Source organism: Mustela nigripes, chromosome 4 (genome assembly GCF_022355385.1).
Source record: "Mustela nigripes isolate SB6536 chromosome 4, MUSNIG.SB6536, whole genome shotgun sequence".
Classification (NCBI taxonomy): Eukaryota; Metazoa; Chordata; class Mammalia; order Carnivora; family Mustelidae; genus Mustela; species Mustela nigripes.
In genome coordinates, this window is record NC_081560.1 from 21,861,037 (window position 1) to 21,884,728 (window position 23,692).

General features: G+C 38.3%; 1 protein-coding gene across 2 annotated transcripts in view; it reads left to right on the forward strand.

Annotated features, from left to right (window-relative positions):
- TMEM209 (transmembrane protein 209) overlaps positions 1-18,758 on the forward strand; it is a 32,095-nt gene extending 13,337 nt beyond the window's left edge. For both annotated transcript variants that reach the window (XM_059396403.1, XM_059396404.1), the window contains exons 7-15: positions 1,309-1,484; positions 2,814-2,885; positions 4,804-4,900; positions 8,006-8,131; positions 10,859-10,956; positions 12,232-12,346; positions 12,452-12,549; positions 13,589-13,662; positions 17,021-18,758. In XM_059396403.1, coding sequence (XP_059252386.1) covers positions 1,309-1,484; positions 2,814-2,885; positions 4,804-4,900; positions 8,006-8,131; positions 10,859-10,956; positions 12,232-12,346; positions 12,452-12,549; positions 13,589-13,662; positions 17,021-17,075 — 911 coding nt within the window. In that variant the 3' untranslated portion in view covers positions 17,076-18,758. The remainder of the gene's footprint in view (positions 1-1,308; positions 1,485-2,813; positions 2,886-4,803; positions 4,901-8,005; positions 8,132-10,858; positions 10,957-12,231; positions 12,347-12,451; positions 12,550-13,588; positions 13,663-17,020) is intronic.
- The last annotated feature ends 4,934 nt before the right edge of the window (positions 18,759-23,692 follow it).

A 23,692-nucleotide genomic window follows, 5' to 3' on the forward strand; every position in this document is an offset into this window, starting at 1 on the left:
CTCTGTCCAATAGCTCAGTTATCTAAAGTTCTTAGAGATTAAATACTAACATTTTTGTCTTGTTGATTCCTTTGACTGAAACCGTTTCCTCTTGTGATTTCTGTATTTTTGTTTTTGGTAAGCTTATCTACAGTAGGGTTTTATTTATCTGTGCTTTTCTATCCTGAGAAAACTGGATAGAAGCCTTGTCTCCTCCTAGCAGTTTTGTATTTCCCTCTGCCAAATGCCTGAGGAGTATCACTGACCGTGAACTAACTTAGGTAATTTCTGAGCTAGGAGGTTGCTGGACTTCACAGGTAGTATAAATGGGTATTCTAAACCCATACAAAAATGAATAATTTTTAAATCCCTGTATGACCTAAGACAGACAAAATTTCCTTGTTACCTCCTGGTGCCAGTGGACAGATTTCTTTTCTTACCTACTAAAAATTTGGCCCGTGAGGTTCCTGACCCTTTGCTGGGTACAGGGGATAGAGGTAGAAGGGTCTCAGCCAGCTCTACCTGTGCTAGGCCTGTATCCTCATTATCAGTTCCCACTCCGGCTGATATCCAAGCTGATAGGTTTCCCAAAGCCTACAGAACTCTCCACAGCAGCCACAACAGCAGTTCACAGGGATGCTGGGGAAAAATAATACTTCCTGCCCTCAAGGAGATCAAACTCTGTTTTGGTAGAAAGACAAACTATAACCTTAAAGTGTGATAAGTACGCTGGTAGAAGCTTCTAGAGGATTAAGTCCCCATATGTAACTATTAACATTTCCTGAGAGTAAATGTGTAAATTTAGAAGTGTAATCGTCAGTCTCTTTTAATACAACACAGGAGTTATTACGAGCTATAAAGAGAATGCAGTGTAGTAGTACAGGGGAAAGCGAGCCTAGCTGCTGACCCAGAGAGTAGTTTATTAATAGGAGACTGCAGTTGTCCCATTCAGAAAGCGCCACTAAAAATTCAAGCAGGGAACTTCCCTAGCCTATTTCTTTACTGAAGAATTGTGTCTTTTGTTTCTTGCTGAATCATTTGAAAGTCTTAGAGAATGAAACAAGCTTAATTTTACAACAAAAATAAACACTTTAAACCACTTAGAGTTCTTAACGTGATATTGCTCAGTAAATGTTCTTTTTAATTTTTAGCACAGGCGCTAAAATATGTTCTCTAAAGAAAAGTGTCAGGGAGGAGAAGAATCCCTTGGGGCTTTGTCTTCCTTGGTTGCCCTTGCCTAGGTGCCTAGATAGCCAGCGTTCTTGAGCTAACTCTGGATGTCAGAATTACTACAGCGCACACTGATGCTCTTTAAATTCATCATTGTAGGGAGCCCAGACTCTACCTCGCCTTCCACCAGTCCCACTTTCTGGAACTATAATCGTTCTATGGGAGATTACGCACAAACTCTAAAGAAGTTTCAGTATCAACTTGCCTGCAGGTCTCAGGCTCCCTGTGCTAACAAAGATGAAGCTGATCTTAGTTCTAAACAAGCAGCAGAGGAGGTAAGTGGGAAATAAAAATGACAATATTTTTTAAATGAATTAATTATTTTTATTAATATATAAGGTATTATTTGCCCCAGGGGAATTAATATTTTTGATTGCAGATTGTTAGTCTCTTCTACTTTTGGAACTTTTTTTTCTGTAATCTTCACTTTTTTTTTTTTTTTTAAGTTTTTATTTATTTGAAAGAGAGAGCACAGGCAGGAGGAAGAGCAGAGGGAAAGAGGCAGGCTCCCCCTTCAGTAGGGAGCCCGCCATGGGGTTCAATCCCAGGTGGGATCGTGACCAGCCAAAGGCAGATGCTTAACCTACTGTGCCACCCAGGCATCCCTGTATTCTTCACTTTTACTGGCTAGAAACATAAATCTGGTGCATATTAAATAGTGGAGAAACACCTGTCATACTAAAGCTGATTTATATTGTACACTTTTATTCTTTATAACACATAGTTGACATTACCATCTTGCCCAAAAGACTTTTCTGCATTTATTTATAAAAAGATATCTCAAGTATCTATTTGTACTTAATACAAATAGTATTATATACTCTTGCTTTTAAAATACACTTGGAGGGGCCCCTGGGTGGCTCAGTGGGTTAGGCCGCTGCCTTCGGCTCAGGTCATGATCTCAGGGGCCTGGATTCCTGGGATCGAGTCCCGCATCGGGCTCTCTGCTCAGCAGGGAGCCTGCTTCCTCCTCTCTCTCTCTCTCTCTGCCTGCCTCTCCGTCTACTTGTGATTTCTCTCTGTCAAATAAATAAATAAAATCTTAAAAAAAAAATTAAAAAAATAAAAATAAATAAAAATAAAATACACTTGGATTTGGGGTGCCTGGGTGGCTCAGTCAGTTAAGTTTCCAATCCCTGATTTTGGTTCAGGTCATGATCTCAGAGTCCTGAGATCCAGCCTGGCATCAGGCTCCACACTCAGTCGGGAGTCTGCTTTTCTCTGTCTGTCCCTTTCCTTTTGCCCCTTCCCCTGCTGTGCCCCCAAATAAATAAATAAATCTTAAAAAAAATAATAAAATACACTTGGCTAGAATATTCAAGTCTGTAACTTCATCATTTTAATACCAAATATAAGATTTTTATTTGTTCATAAAAGCAAGAATGTTCTTTAAACATACCAATGTAAGGAATTTTAAAAATGCGTCTGCATGAATAGCAACCAAGTGGGAAGTTAGAAGATTATCACTCTTAATTAGATCAATATCAATATTTGTCAAGTTGTTTTTCAGATATTTTTCCACGTATTTTTGAGAGTGGAAGAAAATGACTAATTTCTGGCAGGATTTTTCCTCACTGATTGTTCATTTTAAACATTTTTAATAGGTTTGGGCAAGAGTGACTATGAATAGACAACTTCTTGATCATATGGATTCATGGACTGCTAAGTTCAGAAATGTAAGTTCTGACATTACTCTTTGGATAATACTAGTACCTCTTACTATGCAAAGTGTGTTATTAGAATGTAACTTAGAGGTGTTAATTACTAACCAGAATTATCAGAATTAATTATTATTAAAAATACAATATGGATGGCACATGTGTAAGGATAAACACATTTACCTTATGGTGTCTGCTTTCATCAGGTTTTTCTTCTCTCCGTATTTAGTAAATCCATTTATTTTGAGTAGATTAAGGGATAATATATTTAGTTATTAGGAGCTTTTTCCCTTTACCAGCAACTCAATTTTATTTTACTTTTTTCTTTTTTTAAAAAAGATTTTTATTTATTTATTTATTTATTTGAGAGAGAGAGAGAGCCATGATGAGCAAGGGGAGAGAGAGAGAAGCAGGTGGGGCTCGAATCCCGGGACCCTGGGATCATGACCTGAGCCAAAGGCAGACGTTTAACCCACTGAGCCACCCCGGGCAGCAGTAGTTTAGTTTAGTTTAGTTTTTCTTTTCTTCTTTTTTTTTTTTTTTTCCATTTTATTTTTACAAAGAGCTTTTCTGTCAGAACCTATTATATACCCAGAAATGCGAGGGAAATGAATGAGGACATCACCTCAGAGAACTTTAAGTTAGAGAGAGAAGGTAATATATACTAGAATCTACTTCAGAATATTGCAGTTTCTTTGACTGTTTTGGAGAAGAGCCGTCTCATATTTGACCTGGAGGTTGGGAAGGCTGACTCATCCAGAGCAAATGAGTTCCCTTGTTTCAGCGCTGCCTCTTTCCCACTCTGGAAGGTACTAGAAGCTCCCAAGGTCTGAGGACACATGAGCCCTCCTCCACTCAGGGCTCCATGTAGATTCTGCAGAGGCTGCTACTACTTCCCCTCCCATCCTTCAGCACTCATGTATCCACTCTACGTCTTCTAAAAATCATTGAAATCATTTGTGCTCCTCTTTTATTCTTCTACTATGATTTCAATAGAGTATCGAGAGTGAGTGATGAAAATTGCAGCCTATTTTCTTGAACCAGAAGCCTGGATGTCTTTCTTAAACAAAAATTCTGTCATGGGGATACAAGGGAACATAGTCCTGAACCCCTTAGGTAATTTTGTTGCAGCCCAAGAGTGGCTGATAAGTGGAATGCATTGAATACATGTTGGAAGAATGAATAAGTGAAATGAGTTCCTTTTAGCTAAGCGTAATCATAAAATTTTAAGAAAAACTTAACACGGGGCACTGGTGGTACAGTCTATTGAGCATCCGACTCTTGGTTTCAGCTCAGGTCGTGATCTCACAGTTATGAGATCAAGTCCTGCATAGGGCTCCATACTCAGCACAGAGTCTGCTTGGGATTCTTTCTTTCTCTCCCTCCCTTCCTCTGTCCCTCCCGCTGGTGCTATCTCTCTGTCAAATGAATAAGTAAATCTTAAAAAAAAAAAAGAAAGAAGGGGCGCCTGGGTGGCTCAGTGGGTTAAGCCTCTGCCTTCGGCTCAGGTCATGATCTCAGGGTCCTGGGTTTGAGCCCCGCTTCGGGCTCTCTGCTCGGCAGGGAGCCTGCTTCCCCCAACTATTTTCAACTCTCTTACCTGCGAAAAAATAAAACTGTTAAGGTTCCATACAATTTGCCTACTTGTGATCTCTGTCAAATAAATAAATAAAATCTTAAAAAAAAAAAAGATATAAGTGAAATTTTTATATTCTCTTCAGCAAAATGCAGGCCTACGTGCTTTAAGATTATAACTTAACTTACACTCTACTAGCTTGCTTGCTTAACTTTCTGGGCTTCAACATTCATTTTCTTTTATTATGCTCTGTTAATATTCAAGAAGACAGTAAAAATATTCTTAGCATTTCATGGAAATAATTATTTGAGAAATGCTTTGGAATTATATGTGTAAAATCTTTGCCTCGTTTCTTCCTAGTGGATCAATGAGACAATATTAGTGCCCCTCGTACAAGAGATGGAGTCTGTCAGCACACAGATGAGACGAATGGGCTGTCCTGAGCTTCAGATAGGAGGTATGTGAAAATAGAGCCCAGCATTTGATTTACTGTCAGTGAATCTGCCAAGTAGAAATTTTCTTTTCATACTGGGCTATTTAAAAACTTTGTTATCTTGAAGACAAAACTAAATGTCTCTTATATATATATTTTCTAATACATATTTTATTGAAATAGAATTTACTTACCATACAGTTCTCCCATTTAAAGTCTACAATTCAGAGGTTTGGGTTGTGCAGCCACAATCAATTTTTAGAGTATCTCATATCTCATCACCCAGAAAAGAAACCCCACATACCCTTCATACCATTCCCCCATCACTCATTCCCCAGCCCAAGGCAGCTACCAGTTTAGACAGACCCATTCTGGATATTTCACATAAGTGGTGTCATACAGTCTGTTGTCATTTGTGACTGGCTTCTTTAACTTCCTGTGTTTTCAGTGTTCATCTGTGTTACAACATTATGAGTACTTTGTTTCTTTTTATTGCCAAATAATATCCTATTATATTGATCTGTTGCATTTTGTTTACCCATTTATCCATTGATTGACATTTGGGCTGTTTTCACTCTCTGGCTATTATGAATAATGCTGCTGTGAACAGCTGTATACAGGTGTTTGTGTGGACATGTTTTAATTTCTCCAGGAGTAGAATGGCTGAGCCATGTGGTAACTCCATGTTTAACTTGAGGAACAGCAGACTCTTTTTTAAAGCAGCTGCACCATTTTACATTCCTACCAACAGTGTATGAGGGTTTTAGTTTCTTACATCTTCACCAATACTTATCTGTCCTTTTTATTGTAGTTGTTCTAATGGGTGTGAAGTAGTTTCTCATTGTGGTTTTGATTTGCATTTTCCTGATGGCTGCTGGTGTTGAGCATCTTTTTGTGTGCTTATTGCCATTCGTGTATCTTCTTAGGAGAAATATCTTTCCAAATCTTTTACCATTTTTAAATTGGATCACTTGTCTTTTTATCATTGTGGTATTCTTTATATATTCTATTAATTCCAAAGTTGTACAAAGCATAAAGAATGTGTAATAATGCTAATTTAAAATCAACTATTTTCAACTCTCTTACCTGCGAAAAAATAAAACTGTTAAGGTTCCATACAATTTGCCTAAAATATATATACCATAATTTATTTAGTGTTAAGTAATTAGATTTCAAAATAAATAAGGAATATCATAGTCGACTACCTCTTTCTAGGGAATAAATTTCTCCTTGAAATAGTTAAGTGCTTTGCATTACATATTAGTACTTTCTACTTATTTGGGTGTCTTAATCAATCTTTATCCTCTGGACTAAGAGTAGAATTGTATATCCCAAAGGTATCTATATACTGAGTGTCCAGATGTTTCATAGGTAATTTACACACCCTCAGATTAACCTTGAAAGCTAGCTCTTAGTGTCCCATTTATGGATGAGGCTAAGACACACAGAACTTTGGTAACTTGCCTGGAGTTACTTGGCCAGAGCCAGAGCTCTGTTAACTCCAAAGTCCAGAATGGTTACTTTCTAGATCTTGGTAATGTTGTTTGAACCAGTGCCTGTCCTCTTTGAGCTTTCTTTAAAAGCTATAAAAATGGGGAGAGGGGGAGCTATTAAAATGTGTATTTTCCACATTTTACCAGTATGATAATGCTTTTTAAAAAGAATTACATTGCTTTGTGACTACAAATGCAGTGTATATTATGTTCGTTGTAGAGAGGCTGGAAAATACAAACATGTACACAAAGAAGAATATTACATAAATTCTGCTTCCAGAGATAAATCACTATCAATTTTAAGTCTCAAACAATTATTAATTTTGGTTATGATAGTCTCTCTCTCTCTCTATATATATATATAGACACTATGTAAGTGTGTATATATATGTATATATTATATATATGTAACTGTATACTAATATATAATTATATACTTATATTTAATATTGGTGTATACAATATATTTTTTAGTATATATATAATATATATGTTAGTGTATATATCTGTCTCAATTGTATGTTATACCATTATTTATGAACATTATAACTTTATATAAGAGTTGAAGGAATATGGAACATATATGTACATTTTTTTGTTAAAGATTTTACTTATTTATTTGACAGAAACAGGGAGAGAGGGAACACAAGCAGAGGGAGTGGGAGAGGGAGAAGTAGGCTTCCCGCTGAGCAGGGAGCCCCATGCAGGGTCAGCCCCAGGACCCCAGGATCATGACCTGAGCCAAAGGCAGATGCTTAACAACTGAGCCACCCAGGTTCTCCATATGTACATATTTTTAATTAAATTGGGATCGTACTCTTTTGTTGCCAACTTTCATCCCAATTTTTTTATTTTGTTAAATATTCTCCAGTACTGTTTTTGTAGCTAGATTGTACTTCATTTTTGTATGTGTGATGTGTTGTGTTTAAGTGATCTTTATTATGTAAAATGTTGGGCTTTTGCCCTTTCTTGTTATTAGTAATGCTGTGAGTAAATATCCTTTTATCTAAATATCTGTGTACATTTGTAATTATTTCTTAGGGATAATTTCTTAGAAGTGGAGTTAGTTCAGTAGGAATAAATGCATTAAGGCTTTTGACATACATAACCCTTTAAAAAGCTTATACCAGTTTATGCTCTAGCAACTATGTCACGCAGAAGAATGTCTTTTTCCCAGCATTGAGTATTACTAGCAAGGTTAGACATTGTGAAAATTTGTCAGTTGTTTATTTCTTTGCATAGTCGTCTTTCATGATAAGAGAAATCACTGTCATAAAAAGTTTCTGCTTATCAGTGGCATAACAGGCAACTTCTAACTCAACCTGATTTTAAAAGCTCTCGTGTATCTCTCTGTGTCCCCCACAAAAATATTTTGTGTATTAGCTGTTCATAGATTTGTCAGCATGGATTTGGCTGCTGCTTTTGGTGTGTGTATGCATGTGGTTTCTGTTCTTATAAATCTGGCTATCATGCCAGAAATGATAAAAAGAAATTCTAAGTAAAGTAGATAATGCAAATTGTTAAACTGTTATTGCTTTTATTTATTTCTTCAACATGTATTGAGGAAAAAGCATTTTAAGTTCTTTTAGAGACCCACATGAAGAATAATCTGTTCTGTGTGTTTTATTTTTAACAGAGGCTAGTATTACTAGCTTGAAACAAGCTGCTCTGGTCAAAGCTCCTCTCATTCCAACTTTGAATACAATTGTGCAGTATCTGGACCTTACACCAAATCAGGAGTACTTGTTTGAAAGGATCAAAGGTAACTAGTAATTTGAAAAGGAAAAAATTTCACTTCTTTGAGATGTTATAAATAAAAATAACAAGAAGGGGTGCCTGGTGGCTCAGTGGTGACTCTTGGTTTAGGCTTAGGTCAGGATCTCACAGTCATTGAGGATCAAGTCCCCCATCCAGCTCGCACTGGGTGTGGAGCCTGCTGAGATGCCCTTTCTGCCTCTTCCACTGCCCCTCCCCTCCAACTCATGCACACTTTTTCTCTCTCTCTTTCAAAAAAAAAAAAAAAGTAACAAGGAAAAAAAAATTTTAAGACTGAGTACCTTATATTTTATAAATATATATTTAATTATGGCTTAATTAAGCTTTTTGGTTTTTGGTTTTTATATTTGATATGCTTAAAATTGTCAAAATGGGAGGGGTGCCTGGGTGGCTCAGTGATTAATTAAGCCTCTGCCTCTCTCCCTGCCTGCTACTCCTCTTGCTTGTGTGCTCGTTCTCTTCCTCTCTCTCTATCTCCCTGTGTGTCAAATAAATAAGGGAATTGTCAAAATGATGTAGTTAGCCTTGAATATATTATTTAATTTTATTCTGTATAGGGAAACTTAAATATGAGCTACATGGGCTCAAGTAAACATTTCACTCATTTTCTGCTGTACCAAGAATGGATACCACTGTGACAGTCTTTATAGTTTGAACATGCCGAACTGACTTTCAGTTCTTAAAATTCGTATTTAATGTGTTGCTTCTTTGTCTTTCTGTTATGTCCAGATTATTGGAGGGTAATGTGATCTTCTGAGGAGACTGACTTGAGAATCAAGAAATTTAGCCTTCCTAATATTCCCACAGTCTCTCTTTATGCTTCCCTGCTTTTATTTGGATAATCTGTAAAATGTTCTCATTACTAAAACAAGTTTTAGAAATAGTATTTGACTCTTCAGATTTACCATAAATTTTAATTTAAAAACGTTATGGTGCCCCCTCTCTTCCCTAGGTTTGGATTAGGGTTCAGGAATAATCATTTATCATGACTTTTAGGAAACTTTTTATTACAAGATTTCAGATACTCATGAGGCGCCTGGGTGGCTCAGTGGGTTAAAGCTTCTGCCCTTGGCTCAGGGCATGATCCCAAGGTCCTGGGATCGAGCCCCGCGATGGGCTCTTTGCTCAGCAGGGACCCTGCTTGCTCCTCTCTCTCTGCCTGCCTCTCTGCCTACTTGTGATCTCTGTTTGTCAAATAAATAAATAAAATCTTAAAAAAAAAAAAAAGATTTCAGATATTCATAAAACTAGACACAACAGTATGCTGAAGCCTTTTAGACGTAGCCCCTGGTCCCTGCGGCCATCAGTCCCTGGGCATCCCAAGCCTTATCCATATCCCCATCTGTCTCCTCCCTTTCCATATTATATATAGCTCTGTATGTGTCTTCGAGATAAGGCCTTTTAAAAATATAACCTCAGTACAATTCTCACACCTCATATTGTTTTAACAGTTTCTTTATATCATGAAGTATATAACTTGTGTATGAATTTCTAGCCATCTTATAAAATGTGTAATTACTTTTTCTGCTATTATTTGAATTGGGATTCAAATATAATTACATGGTATGACTGGTTGATAAAGCATTTGAGTTCCAGGGCACCTGGATGGCTCACTCCGTTAAGCATCTTGCCTTCTGCTCAGGTCGTGATCCCAGCGTGCTAGGATTGAGTCCCACATCCGGCTCTTCTCCCTCTCCCTCTGCCTCCTGCTCCCCCTGCTTGCGCTCATTCTATCTCTCTGTCAAATAAATAAAATCTTTAAAAAAAAAAAAAAAAGCATTTAAGTTCCTTTTGAGCTATAGGTTTCCTATCCATCCTTTTAGTTTTTTCCTGCAACTTATTTGTTGAAAAAAATTGGATTGTTTTTCCTATAGAGTTGCCCATGGTGTGGATTTTATTGACTACATCCCCATGGGGTGTAATTCTATGTGATCCTCTGTCCTCCGTATTTCCTGTAAATTCAGGTTGCAGTTGTTGGCAAGATTGCCTGATAGATAGCAGGTTATTTGTATATCCAAAAAAGTACACATGTGTACACATGTATGCAAAGTATATATAAAGTATTATTATATCCTATATCAAATATACAAAAAAGCTTAAGCACAGCAAAGCCTTCTGGATTGAACAGTTACCAACATTTCACTGTCATTGATTCTCTCTACATATATGCATACACGCTTTTTTTTGCTCTGTCATTCATTACAGACATAATTACTTTTCAGCATGCAAATTCCTAAAAATAAGAACATTCTCCCGCATAACTTCAGTACACTTAACAGACGTTTAAAATTAGCAATATTTCTATAATATCATATAATACACAGTTCATATTCAAATTTCCCAATGTCCAAAGAATGTTCATATCCTTTCTTTCTAACCAGAATAGAGTATAGGTTCACATATTACTGTAAGTTGTTTTATCTTTCTTTGGTCACTTTCTCCAAAACAGTTCTGGCCCATCTTTTTTCCCTGTGTGACGCTGACTTTATTGAAAACCCCAAAAGTTTTATCCCACATTATGAGTTTGTCTGATTCTTTCTTCTTTCTTCATGGTAATGTGTATTTCTTTTATATCTTGTATTTCTTTATGTTTGGGGTTTTCATCAGATGATATGCTTCCCTTATTGTAGCACCTTGGCCTTTTTTCCTTTTATTCTTTCGTTTTTGTTTTTGGTTTTTTTTGGCTTTTTAAATTTCACCCTTGTTGCTCCAGAACTTTCTCAGGGAGGCTGTATGAGTTCATTTCGATGGAATAGAGGTGGAGACTTCAAAGGACGCAAGTGGGATACAGACCTGCCCACTGATTCTGCTGTAAGTCACTACTTTAATTTTTTTCTTTAGTTTAACATTCTTCTATGTTATTGGACATATATCCTTTTATTTTTCCATTACAAAAATAAGTATTAAAAAAATTTTCGAAACTAAGGTAGAAAAAAAATTTTACATTGTACCATCATCTTAACCACTGTTAATATTTTGGTGTATTTTCTTTTCATTTTTCCCTTTACTTATACTGCACTATTTTTTAATGTTTTTTTTAATGTTTTTATCATAGTTGTAATCATCCCACACATAAAATTTTGTATTCTTTTTTAACTTTAGCAGTGTTTAAGTATTTTTCTTTTTAAAGATTTTATTTATTTATTTGACAGACAGAGACCACAAGTAGGCAGAGAGGCAGGCAGAGAGAGAGAGAGAGGAGGAAGCAGGCTCCCCGGGGAGCTGAGCAGAGACCCTGGGATCATGACCTGAGCCGAAGGCAGAGGCTTAACCACTGAGCCACCCAGGTGCCCCAGTGTTTTAAGTATTTTTTTATTACTACACACTCAATTAACTGTTTTTCTATATTGGAGCTAGAAGAGAAGCTCTCTTTGGAGCTTCTAGCTCCAATATAGAATTGGAATAATTCAAAGAGAATTACTTTGTTTCTGTTTTAAATAATACTGCAGGAAAAATCGTGATGCATATTTTTTTCTTATTTGGGATTATGGCTTTAAGAAAGATTCCTAGGGGAGCATGGGTGGCTCAGTCACTTTAGCCTCTGACTCCTTTGATTTCAGCTCCGTTGATAATCTCCTCAGGGTCATGAGATCAGCTGTAAGATTCTGGGAGTGGAGCCTGCTTAAGATTCTCTCTCCCTCCCTCTGCTCCCCGCGCTCCAACATTCAGACTCTCTTTAAAAAAAAGAGAAGTTTCCTAGAATTAAGATTGTTGAAATCAGAGAGTATACTGTTTTTGAGCATATGAGTTTTTCGAGATCATATTCTTTATTGTTTTGTAATGACTGTTAGATGTAAAAATGAAGTTTCAAGTGCTGATACTTGAATTGAGAATGTATTTGTATTTTTATCTTGTTTTTTTGTGTTAACTATATGGGTATGAATGATCCACTTAACAGAAAACTGAGAATGTCTTGCTTTTCTGTTTTCATTTTATAGATTTCATCTTGCAGATGTAGCCACTTGAAAGCATTTTTGCTAGTTTCTCTATAGGGAAAAGTTTAAAAATTGGAGTCATTATAAACAAAGGCTTAAAGCCATGATAGATTTTCATGCTGATTTTGAAAAATTGTTTTCTCATCTTCAGATCATCATGCATGTATTTTGCACCTACCTCGATTCCAGATTACCTCCGCATCCGAAGTACCCTGACGGAAAAACATTTACTTCTCAGCACTTTGTTCAGACACCAAATAAACCAGGTATAAACTTCCTAAAAGAATACGTTGAGATTTTCACATGAGATATATATAGAGAGAGAGGTTGGCTTTTTTTTTTTTTTTTAACGTAGCATATTTTCTTTACAGATGTGACAAATGAGAATGTTTTTTGCATTTATCAAAGTGCTATCAACCCTCCCCATTATGAGCTAATCTACCAGCGTCATGTCTACAATCTTCCAAAGGTACCTTTAAATGTAGAAGTTGCTATTACAGAGTGTCATGGATGACTTGCTTTGATAATATTTTTTAAATCAGAGTCCCTTGTTTATGGAATAGGTAAACTTTCTAAATTAGGGAAAATGTGTTTCTTGAATATCCCTTTTTCTAACTATTAAAGTAATATATGCTTAACTTGGGAAAGTAAAACGAAAAAGAAGAAAGATCACTCATTATTCCATTACGTGAAGGCACCTGTTGTTAACATTTTTGGTGTATTGCCTTTGGTAAATTTCATTTTGGTCTTTGTGCTACTTTGTGCATTGAAGTCATATTTATGTAATTTTATTTCCTTTTAAAAAATTAACTTCTTAATTTAATTACCTTAAAAAACCGTAATTTCCATCTCATTAAAAAGCTTCCATAGAAACACTTTTTAATGGCTGTAAAAAAGTTTATTATAAGATTATAACATAATTTATTTAATCATTTCCCTACCGTTGGACATTTTGGGTGTTCTAATTCTTCATTATCATAAACACTGCTGAGTGTTCATCTTTATGAATATAGTTATCTGCATTTGGGGAATTTTATTAGCTTAAAGTTGCAAAGTGGAATTCTAGGTTACAGAATATTTTCAAGGCTTTTAAAATAGATTTTCAAACTACTTTATACAAACTACTTTATACAAAAGATGTACCAGTTTACATTTCCATTCAGGCATTTTAATCTTGACTGCAAGCATCAGTTCTGCAGCTTCTACCAGTTCTACCAGCTTCTTTACTAAGAAATTTTACATTGACTATAATCACAAATTGTATTCTCCATCAAATTTCTAGGAGAATATTAATTTCCTTTTTTGCGAGTTTAACATTTCAGCTTTGATAGTGTTAATATTTTGGACCATTGACGTTTCTGTCCAAATCCATGCAGATGAAAGTCTGAATTACACAGAATTCTGAGTTAGTAGAATGTGAATTGATGGGATCTGCATTTATCTGTTTGTTTGGTTTGCATAATTTTTTTGTTTGGCTTGGTTTAAATCTTGCTGTCTTCTTGTTCCAGGGCCGAAATAATATGTTTCATACATTGTTAATGTTCCTCTACATCATAAAGACCAAAGAGTCAGGAATGCTTGGGTAAGTATTAATGCTTTAAAAACACAAGTACTTAATTTATTTATTGTTTTTCTTCCTATGTTAAGATTCTGCAGAAGGCAGCATTGTGTACTGAAAGGATTGTAGACTGACAAGAGATGGGCTTCTAGTGTAAGCCCAGCTCTGTCACTACCCAATTCTGGTTTCTTGGGCAAGTCCCTTCATTCCTCACCAACCTCCCATTTCCCTACTGGTGAAAAGGCTGTTGGACCATGTCATTGGCTTTACAGTCGTGTCTCTCAGACAAGCAACTCTGAGATCTATATCAAGCTCCTGCCACTTTAAAATTTAAAAACAAGGGACACCTGGGTGGCTCAGTAGGTTAAGCATCTGCCTACGGCTCAGGTCATGATCCCAGAGTTCTGGGATCGAGTCCCACTTCGGGCTCCATGCCCAGCAGGAGCCCGCTTCTGTCTCTGCCTGCTGTTCTCCCTGCTTGTGCTCTCTAACAAGTAAATAAATACAATCTTAAAAAAGAGTCGCACACTCTACTGACTGAGCCAGCCTGGAGCCACCCCGTGATTTTAAATTTTCTAATAGACACCTTAAACATTTTATAAGAAGTAAAAAGAAAGAGGTGAAATTAATGTTAGTAATATATTCCCTGCGGAGCAAGGAGCCTGGTGCAGGACTTGATCCCAGGCCCTGGGATCATGACCTGAACTGAAGGCAGGCACTTAACTGACTGATCCACTCAGGCATCCCAAGTGTGTGGCTCTTGATCTCAGGGTCGTGAGTTCAAACCCCATGTTGGGCATAAAGCTTACTTAAAATGAAATAAAGTAAAAGTACTTATTAAGGAGAGCACCTGCGTGGTTCAGTTGGTTAAGCATACAACTCTTGGTTTCTGCTCAGTTCATGATCTCATAGATGTGGAATCGAGCTTCATGTCACATTGGGCTGCATGCTCAGTAGGGAGTCTGCTTGAAGATTCTCTCTGCCCCTCCCCCTGCTCTCTCTTTTTCTTCCTCTCTCAAATAAATCAATAAATCCTAAAAAAAAAAAAAAAAAAAGAAGAAGAAGAAGAAGAAGTACTTAGTGGGGTAATAATTTACTCAGAGGCCAAAAAGAACTGATAAAATTTTTTTTTTATGATTTTATTTATTTATTTGACAGACGGAGATCACAAGCAGGCAGAGAGGCAGGCAGAGAGAGAGGAGAAAGCAGGCTCCCTGCTGAGCAGAGAGCCCGATGCAGGGCTCAATTCCAGGACCCTGAGATCATGACCTGAACCGAAGGCAGAGGCTTAACCTACTGAGCCACCCAAGCGCCCCAAAAACTGATAAAATTTTTGAAGTGCTTATATTCTCTTAATGAATAACTTACATGTGAGAAAGAAGCATTTTAGACTAAAACTAATACATGATTTATTTGAGATTTTTTCCTTAACCAAGGGAAAGGAAACTTTGAAACTAACTTTTTAATTATGACTGGTTAATCTTTTTAATACATTCTAAAACAGTCAAATGGTTTAAATGACTGTCCTATAAAGGAAGTAAGCAAGTAGCTCAAATATAGTCCATTTGGAATCATGCCCATAAAACAGCAGATTGATCCAAATACATTATCAGTTCAATGCCAGATATTTGTGCAGTTACTGGAATGAGATGAATGTTTTACTTCCAAAAGGGAAAAAAAATCTAGGCAGAGTTGACTGCACAGTAATTTAAGTGTTCTGTTCAGCAAATAAACCATAAATAAATCTTAAAGCTAAATGACAAACTGAGACAAAATATTATGATTGGAACACATATAGCAAATCCAAGCTAATATCCGTCATATATAAAGAGCATATATAAATTCGTTAGAGGGGCACCTGGGTGGTCAGATAGTTGAGTGTCTGCCTTTGGCTCAGGTCATGATCTCTGGATTGAGCCCTGCATCCGGCTCTCTGCTCAAGGGGGAGCCTGCTTCTTCCTCTCCCTCTGTCACTCCCCCTGCTTGTGTGCACGCTTGCTCTCCTGCATCTCTCTGTCTCGAATGAATAAATCTTTTTTAAAAGTAATAATTCCTTAGAGAAGAAAAACAGAAAATGGTCATAGACTGTAAGACTTTCACAGAAAAGTGTTGTGTAAATGGCTAATAAACATGAAAAGATGTTTATCCGTATATACAAGCAAGCCAGAATTAAGGTTCTGAGGGTTTTTTAAGATTTTCTTTTTCCTTTAAGTAGTCTCTATACCCAACATGGGACTCAAACTCACAACTCCAAGATCGAGGGTCACATGTTCCACTGACTGAGCTAGCCAGGTGCCCCTATCATTTGCAGTTTTGAAGAAATGGGGAAAAAACAGTTATATTTTGAATATAAAAATATTTAATATATTTAATAAATTTATGATTTTGAATATAAAAATATTTTTGAAGGGCATTTTGGTAATATATATTTTTAAATTTTTTATCAAAATTAACAACTCATAATTTTAAAAGTTCTGTAGTGCTGTAAGTTCATGACAGAAATAAGCAGTTCCCTGTCATGGGTCCACATAATAGAGGCCTCTAGCTCTCTCTTGATTCTTAAGTTTGAGACATTGGAGGTTGATTTCTTATTTTGTTAGATGAGTAATTTAGCTTATAGCCCTCTCTTCCCTTTGTACTTTGAATATGGTGTAGTACTCTGTGGTGTAGAAGTAGATTTTTCTTTTTGTTATACATACAGTATGGTTAAGTTTAAGCTATATTAATAAACTCCATATACATATTCACTAAAGCATCCATAATAGTTAGTAAATCCCTAGTTCAAGTTGAATTAGGTAAATAGGTAACATTCTCTAAGAAACCTAGCATCTCTATCCTCTATTTTAAAATTTGACTGATATTTTAATCTTACTTGCTAAAATTATTTGGTTAACTCTGTCTGATGTAATTGTTATTGAGATCAACCACAAAATTAATTTTCCACACCCCATAAATCCATTTGTTCTAAATTTGGGTTTTTAGCACAGTTAAGAAAGCAATCACTGGGGCACCTGTGTGGCTCATTGGGTTAAGCCTCTGCCTTTGGCTCAGTTCATGATCTCAAGGTCCTGGGATCGAGCCCCACATTGGGCTCTCTGCTCAGCAGGGAGCCTGCTTCCTCCTCTCTCTCTGCCTGCCTCTCTGCCTACTTGTGATCTCTCTCTCTCTCTCTCTCTCTGTGTCAAATAAATAAATAATCTTAAAAAAAATCACTATTACTAGGGTTCACCTGATAAACCATGTGTAACATAACTCATTACAGAATAGCATTAAATGTCATTGATTAAATATGTGTTCCTTGTCAAGACTCCTGTTTTCATTATTTGCAAAAAGACCTTAAATGCTTTGCACTAAAATTTTTTTTTTTTTTTTTTTTTTTTAGGAGAGTTAATCTTGGTCTGTCTGGTGTGAATATTTTGTGGATTTTTGGCGAGTAGTGGGTCATTTAATTCCAAACATTTGGACTTTTATTTGATTGAATCAGAAGTTGAATCTAAGCATCTCTGAGTCACTTCCTCTTTTGAAATAAGATACATATGTGTGTCTTACACTTTAGATATAACAAAAAATTAGCTATTATGAAACTTCCTTGTAAATATATGTCCTAAATCTTCTATATCAAAAGACATTACTTGTACTTTTTTTTATTACCTTTCAGATTTTTCAGTTGCCTATAAAACTGCAACCCTTCAGGTATTTGCTGCCCCAAAACAGTGCAATTTCCCCTCCATTAAGAAATTTGAGTCCTTTTTCATTGTGACCTACAAATGAGAATCATCCCCCTAATTTTTCCCTGCAAAAATCTTTTTTTATTTGCATTATTTGGTGTAAATACTTGGAAAGAAACAAGGAAATTGCTAATTCAGCTTTTTTATCTCTATACTTAACTGTACTATAAGTCAGCCCGGGGCCCATATTTAAAGAAAGGAGATAAACTTCTCAGTAATGTATTATTCTCAGTAATGTATTAGTCTAATTGTATTTTTAAGTATTATTGAAAGAGGTTTAACAGTATTGGCATTTTAAAAAGTCAACTCTCAGATTAAATGTTAACTGATAACATTATACTATTTGGGTCTTAGGTTAAAAGGCTGAAGACATCAAAAAACAGCTGCTTTGGTTTTAATAACTCAATTTGACTATTCCATTATATTGCATTATTTTTAAGAGTTCTCTAAGATCATACAGTATCTGTTTAAAATTTTTAGGTATGTTCAGAATATTTGAAGAGTAAGAAGTGACTGTTTGTAAGTTTTGTTTGACTGTTTTCTTATATATCTGTATATAGCATCTCTAAAGCCTGGCTAGCAGTTGCATTTGTTTTCTGGTCTGACATATTACTAGAAACTGTTCCTGCCATGTTATGTAAACCTGAAAACAACTAAAAGCAGTACCTTCTGAGTAACTGCCTGTTGGGCCTTTATATGTAGCCCATTTCTGATGATTTGTAAATTCTGTTTTTCAAAAAGCTGTTTCTGTTTTAAAAAGGTCTTATGTCCAAAAGAAAGGAAGTTTCTTTTAACTGCTTTTGATGTATGTTATATATGTTTGCTATGATATTTTAGAAGAAAATAATCAACTAAGCATGTTAAATATAAGAACATATCAAAATGTAAGTACTATTTCAGAAGTCATTGAAGGTGTCATGGAAGAACACTTGTTATGCTATTAAACTATTCAGTTGCATATTTTTAAAGGGAATAAGGAGAAAAAATTTAATAACACATAAGACAAAATTGTTTTTTCTTTATAAGACTTAAGGCAGCTTTTACTCTAAAAATTCAAAGCTATGATATTTTATTTTATAACTGACTGTCAAGAAAATACCATATATGGGAAATCTAACATGTATGTGAAAAGACTAGGGATCCACACTAAGAAAGAAAAGCTGCTGTTTGCCTACTCGAGTCTGGTGTGGTTCACTACAGTCTCATTAACTTTCCTGTATTGACCCGTCTTCACACGTTTGAGCCGGCTTATATTTAAGTGTAGCCTTTATTGAAAGTACTTTGATGAATTAATTAGTTGGGATTCACACTGCAGATATGGTAAATTTTCTTTGGTCTTTGTGTTGAAATGAGTATCTACTTTTCTCTAATTAAATGTTATTTATAGGATAATTTTTCGTAAGTTTTTTTTTCATTGCTTGACTCATCCTTGTGGGATCAGATCCACCAGTCTTTTAGATTATGTTCACTGTATCATTTATCCTTTTTTTTCTCTATGAATATCAGCCTTTTCTTCAGGCCAGTTTGTTTTAGAAGCATACCGAGGTGTTTATCATTGAGTTCCCACTGAGACATAACAGTGCTCTGGTGCTCGGCTTTCACAAACTGCTCTGTGGAACACTTTGCTGTGTCAGTGGTGAAGACGAGTGGCTTATGGTTGGCACTTCTAAACTCAGCTTTGGAATAGAAATCCTTTAAATGTGGACATTCCTCAAAGATCAGTTTTGGTCCTGTTTCACCATCTCTTCTTTTCCTCAGAGATCTCATTCACTTCACAACTTCATTTATCACCTTTCTTCATTGGATTCCCAAGTTCAGCAGCAGCCCGGACGTCTCTCCTGAGCTCCGGCGGTGCTCTCCTCTGACCTGTCAGACATTTCCACTTGGATGTTCCGCAGACGCTCTGTGGCTGGAACGGAATTCACATCTGCTGAAACCAGCTCGCTCTCCTAACCTCCCTTTTTCTATTCATTGTACCGTTGCCCACGCTCAAAACTCTGGTGTCATCTTTGATTCCTTGAGCTCCCCGGGTCCCCAATCCAATCAGGCAGCAAACCTCATCCATTCTTTCTTAACAATGTCTCTTGCAGCTGTCCCCTTCCGTTTCTGCTGCCAGTGTGCTCATTTACACCCTTATCAACTCACACAGGACCACTGCAACAGCCTAATTAATCTCACAGCTTCCTAATTGTTGCCACGCTTCCAGACTTTCCAATTCATCCCGCACATTCTCTTCAAATTCATCTTCCTAAAACACCTGTTTGATCATTTCAGTCCCCTGATCAATTCCTTAGCCCGACATTCAAAGCCCCCCACAATCTGGCCCCGAGCTAGCCTTACCCTTGCAGATCTTGGCACCAGCCAGAGCAGGCTGGCCCGGCCCCGCCCTCGGCAAACCACCGTCCTGCTTGGCCTGATCGCTCCCTGGGGAAGCCCCTCCCCCGCCACAGGCTGCCCCTGCCTGGAGACTTCACTCTGATTAAACCTGCCATTTTTTGGAGCTAGTCCTGACCACTCCAGCTGGCAGTCATTTCTCCCCCAGGGTGATTGGATCTGTGCCCCTTTTCTGGCACTCAGCAGCCATGTGAATGGATTCAGAAGTGACTTTCTGTCTAACAGTGCATCCTCATATCTTTTCTCATCCTAAAAGAACGGGGTTTTTTACGAGTCTGAGCTGTCCTGCTGTTCAAGAGGACTTGATGATGGCTAAAGCTACGTTTTGGAAAAGGCTTACATTCTCCTCTTCGAAGGACACCTTTCAAGGGAGGCTTTCCTCCCATGCTGAGACCTGGGGAGGAGGAAGCAGCCCCGGGACCGGACAGCCACAAGGGGCCTGCCTGAGGGGGGGGTGTGATGGAAATGACCTAGCCCATTCCCTGTCCCTGGGGGTGACTTCCTGTGTGAGCTGGGGTGAGGCTGCTGCGCTTAGCACGTTCCAAATGCCATGGGGTCCAGCCATCCCTCAGGGTGGGGTGGCTTCAACCTCAGCTGCCCCAGACCATGGGTAGCGGGTGGCCAGTGGCAGGCAAAGGTGTTTGAGGGTGAGCGGTAGAGGGCTGGGATCTCCAGCCAGAAAGCTTTGGAAAAGGGCCGGTCTGTGGAGAACTCGTCTGCCCCCTTGTCATGAGAGGGGTTCACACTTCCAGCCCCCATGCTTCCTGGGTCCTGGTGACATTGCCACATCTCCCTGGGTATGCTGGTGGCTTTCCGCAGAGTTGAAAGGATTGTTGGGTGTTAGTTTGGAGCCGCAGCTCTAACTTGATCCCTGGAAGATCAGCAGGCATTCCATTTGCTTTCCGCACTGACCGAGCTGTCCTGACCTGGGGGACAGGTTGTGGCTTCTCAGTCAGGATCAGGAAGAAGACTGTGGTACAGCAGGAAGGGTATGGAGAGCAGACTGGCATGCCCCCAGGGACCTGCCAACCCTGGGGTGGTTCACAGCAGAGCCACAAGCAGTCCATCCCAGGCACGGCTGTGGCTGCTAGCATTTCCATGGAAAGCTGTAGTTAAACCCTTTTGTGCCCCCGAAGCAAAATGAATAGTTCAAAGTCACTCTGGCAGGATGAGCCACTAGCCTGAATGGGCTGAGGCTTGGGAGGACTGAGCTCTGTCCCTGAGAGGGGGCAGGGCAATTCCCATTTCCACAGATTCTGATTCTGATTCAGAGAATCACGGAAAAGCTAAATTGAACATAATGATGACAGTGGTTTTGGGTAAGGAAAAAATACGGCTTTAAAAAGTCTCAAAATCGGGGTGCCTGGGTGGTACAGTTGGTTGGGTGTCCCATTCCTGGTGTCGGCTCAGGTCATGATCTCTAGGTGGTGAGATCGAGACCCACACTTAGTGTGCAGTCCACTTGAGATTCTCCCTCTCCCTCTGCCTCTGCCACTCCCACTTGTGTTCACTCGCATGCATGCGTGCTCTTTAAAATAATTTTTTTTTTAAGTCTCAAAACAGCACATTATTATAAAAGTAGGAAGTGGCCCCTTTGGCCTTGCAAAGCAATTATCTCATTTATGGGCCATGAGATCTTCATGGTCTTCACACACCCTCGCCCCACTGCCCTCGCCTAGCTGGATGTGCCTCCCGCTCCCACTTCCCTTCCCCAAACCCAGATTTGGCCAGTCCCCAGCACAGACAGTGCTGCCCTTGTACCCTAGAAACCTGGGCTTTCTGGTCTACCAAGAAAACACTCTCCTTCCTTTCCTATTTCTAAACTAGAAGGAAAAAATAACAACCCTGAATCAGACTCTGCTTTCATGACCTGCATCCCATAGGAGGAAAGTCAGAAGGTGGTGATCTGCTCTGTTGGGGGCAAAACTTGTTTTCTCAGGAGGAGCGGCCAGGCGTGATTGTTCCTCAAACACACGGTGTGTAGACTGGAATCAGGCAGCTCTGTGATAGTTTTGGCCCGGACTACAGACATTAGCTTACTGAGCTCCAGCTCTACAGAAAGGCCCCTTGTTTTCCAAATGAGGAGGGGTATCATCCCTGGCCAGCCCAAGGGGCAGAGCCGTTGCCTGGCTAACTCATGAACCTGAGACTTGGCAGAAGGAAGTCTGAACTAAAGCCGTAAGCCCCAAACCTGGGAGCTGGAAAAGGTGGTACGTGGCTTGCATCTCGAGTTAGTTAACTACTACTAAAAGTAAACTTTTTTTTTTAATTTTTTTTTCTTAATTTCTTTTCAGCGTAACAATTCATTGTTTTTGCACCACACCCAATGCTCCTTGCAATACTTGCCCTCCATAATACCCACCACCTGGCTCCCAACCTCCCACCCCCCAGCCCTTCAAAACCCTCAGGTTGTTTTTCAGAGTCCATAGTCTCTCATGATTCACCTCCCCTTCCAATTTCCCTCAACTCCCTTCTCCTCTCCATTTCCCTATGTCCTCTATGTTATTTGTTATGCTCCACCAATAAGTGAAACCATATGATAATTGACTCTGCTTGACTTATTTCACTCAGCATAATCTCTTCCAGTCCCGTCCATGTTGCTACAAAAGTTGGGTATTTGTCCTTTCTGATGGAGGCATAATACTCCATAGTGTATATGGACCATTATCTTCCTTATCCATTCGTCCACTGAAGGGCATCTTGGTTCTTTCCACAGTTTGGCGACCGTGGCCATTGCTCTATAAACATTGGGGTACAGATGGCTCTTCTTTTCACTACATCTGTATCTTTGGGGTAAATACCTAGTAGTGCAGTTGCAGGGTCATAGGGAAGCTCTATTTTTAATTTCTTAAGGAGTCTTCACACTGTTCTCCAAAGTGGCTGCACCAATTTGCATTCCCACCAACAGTGTAAGAGGGTTCCCCTTTCTCCATATCCTCTCCAACACACGTTGTTTCCTGTCTTGCTAATTTTGGCCATTCTAACTGGTGTAAGGTGGTATCTCAATGTGGTTTTAATTTGAATCTCCCTGATGGCTAGTGAAGATAAACATTTTTTTCATGTGTCTTATAGCCATTTGTATGTCTTCATTGGAGAAGTGTCTGTTCATATCTTCTGCCCATTTTTTGATATGATTATCTGTTTTGTGTGTGTTGAGTTTGAGAAGTTCTTTATAAAGTTCTTTATAGATCCAGGATATCAACCTTTTGTCTGTACTGTCATTTGCAAATATCTTCTCCTATTCCGTGGGCTGCCTCTTTGTTTTGTTGACTGTTTCCTTTGCTGTTGGAAAGGATCTTGACGAAGTCCCAAAAGTTCATTTTCGCTTTTCAACATGAGTTCTTTAAAGTCTTTTTTTTCTTCTTTAAGCCATCTTGAAAATTCCTGGAGCTAACTACCTTAATGTTAGCAATTAGACTGCACTTAGGTCAAGTGCCCTGGATGGAACTTCAAGACAAAGTCTACATCCTAGAATTATGGATTCTCTTCAAGTGAAACACAAAATACTTTCTACATAACCTGAGAGAGTACTTTTCTTTGAAACTACTGTGTTTCTACAGTATACTACTATTTCCTGCCTCAAAACTCATACACCCTCCCCACCCACCCACCCCTAATAGTTTCTGTTGGTGAGGGATCTGCTGCTCTCACTGGCTCACCCTCCTGATCCTATCCTGGTAGGTATGGCAGTGCTGGAACAAATACCCAAGGAAAACCAGATCTCAGACAGCTAGAACTCCTGTAGATGGTGGAGCTGCTGTTAGACTGCGGTTCCTTGAGGTCCTTGGGGGCAGGGGCATCTCTGAGATGCTGAGGAATTATTTTTGGATTAACAATTGGATTAAGTAGACAATTTACTTGAAAAGCAATCCTTTCCTTCTTTTGGACTGGACTTTGCAATGTGCTTTCCATGCTGAAGACCATAGAGAACT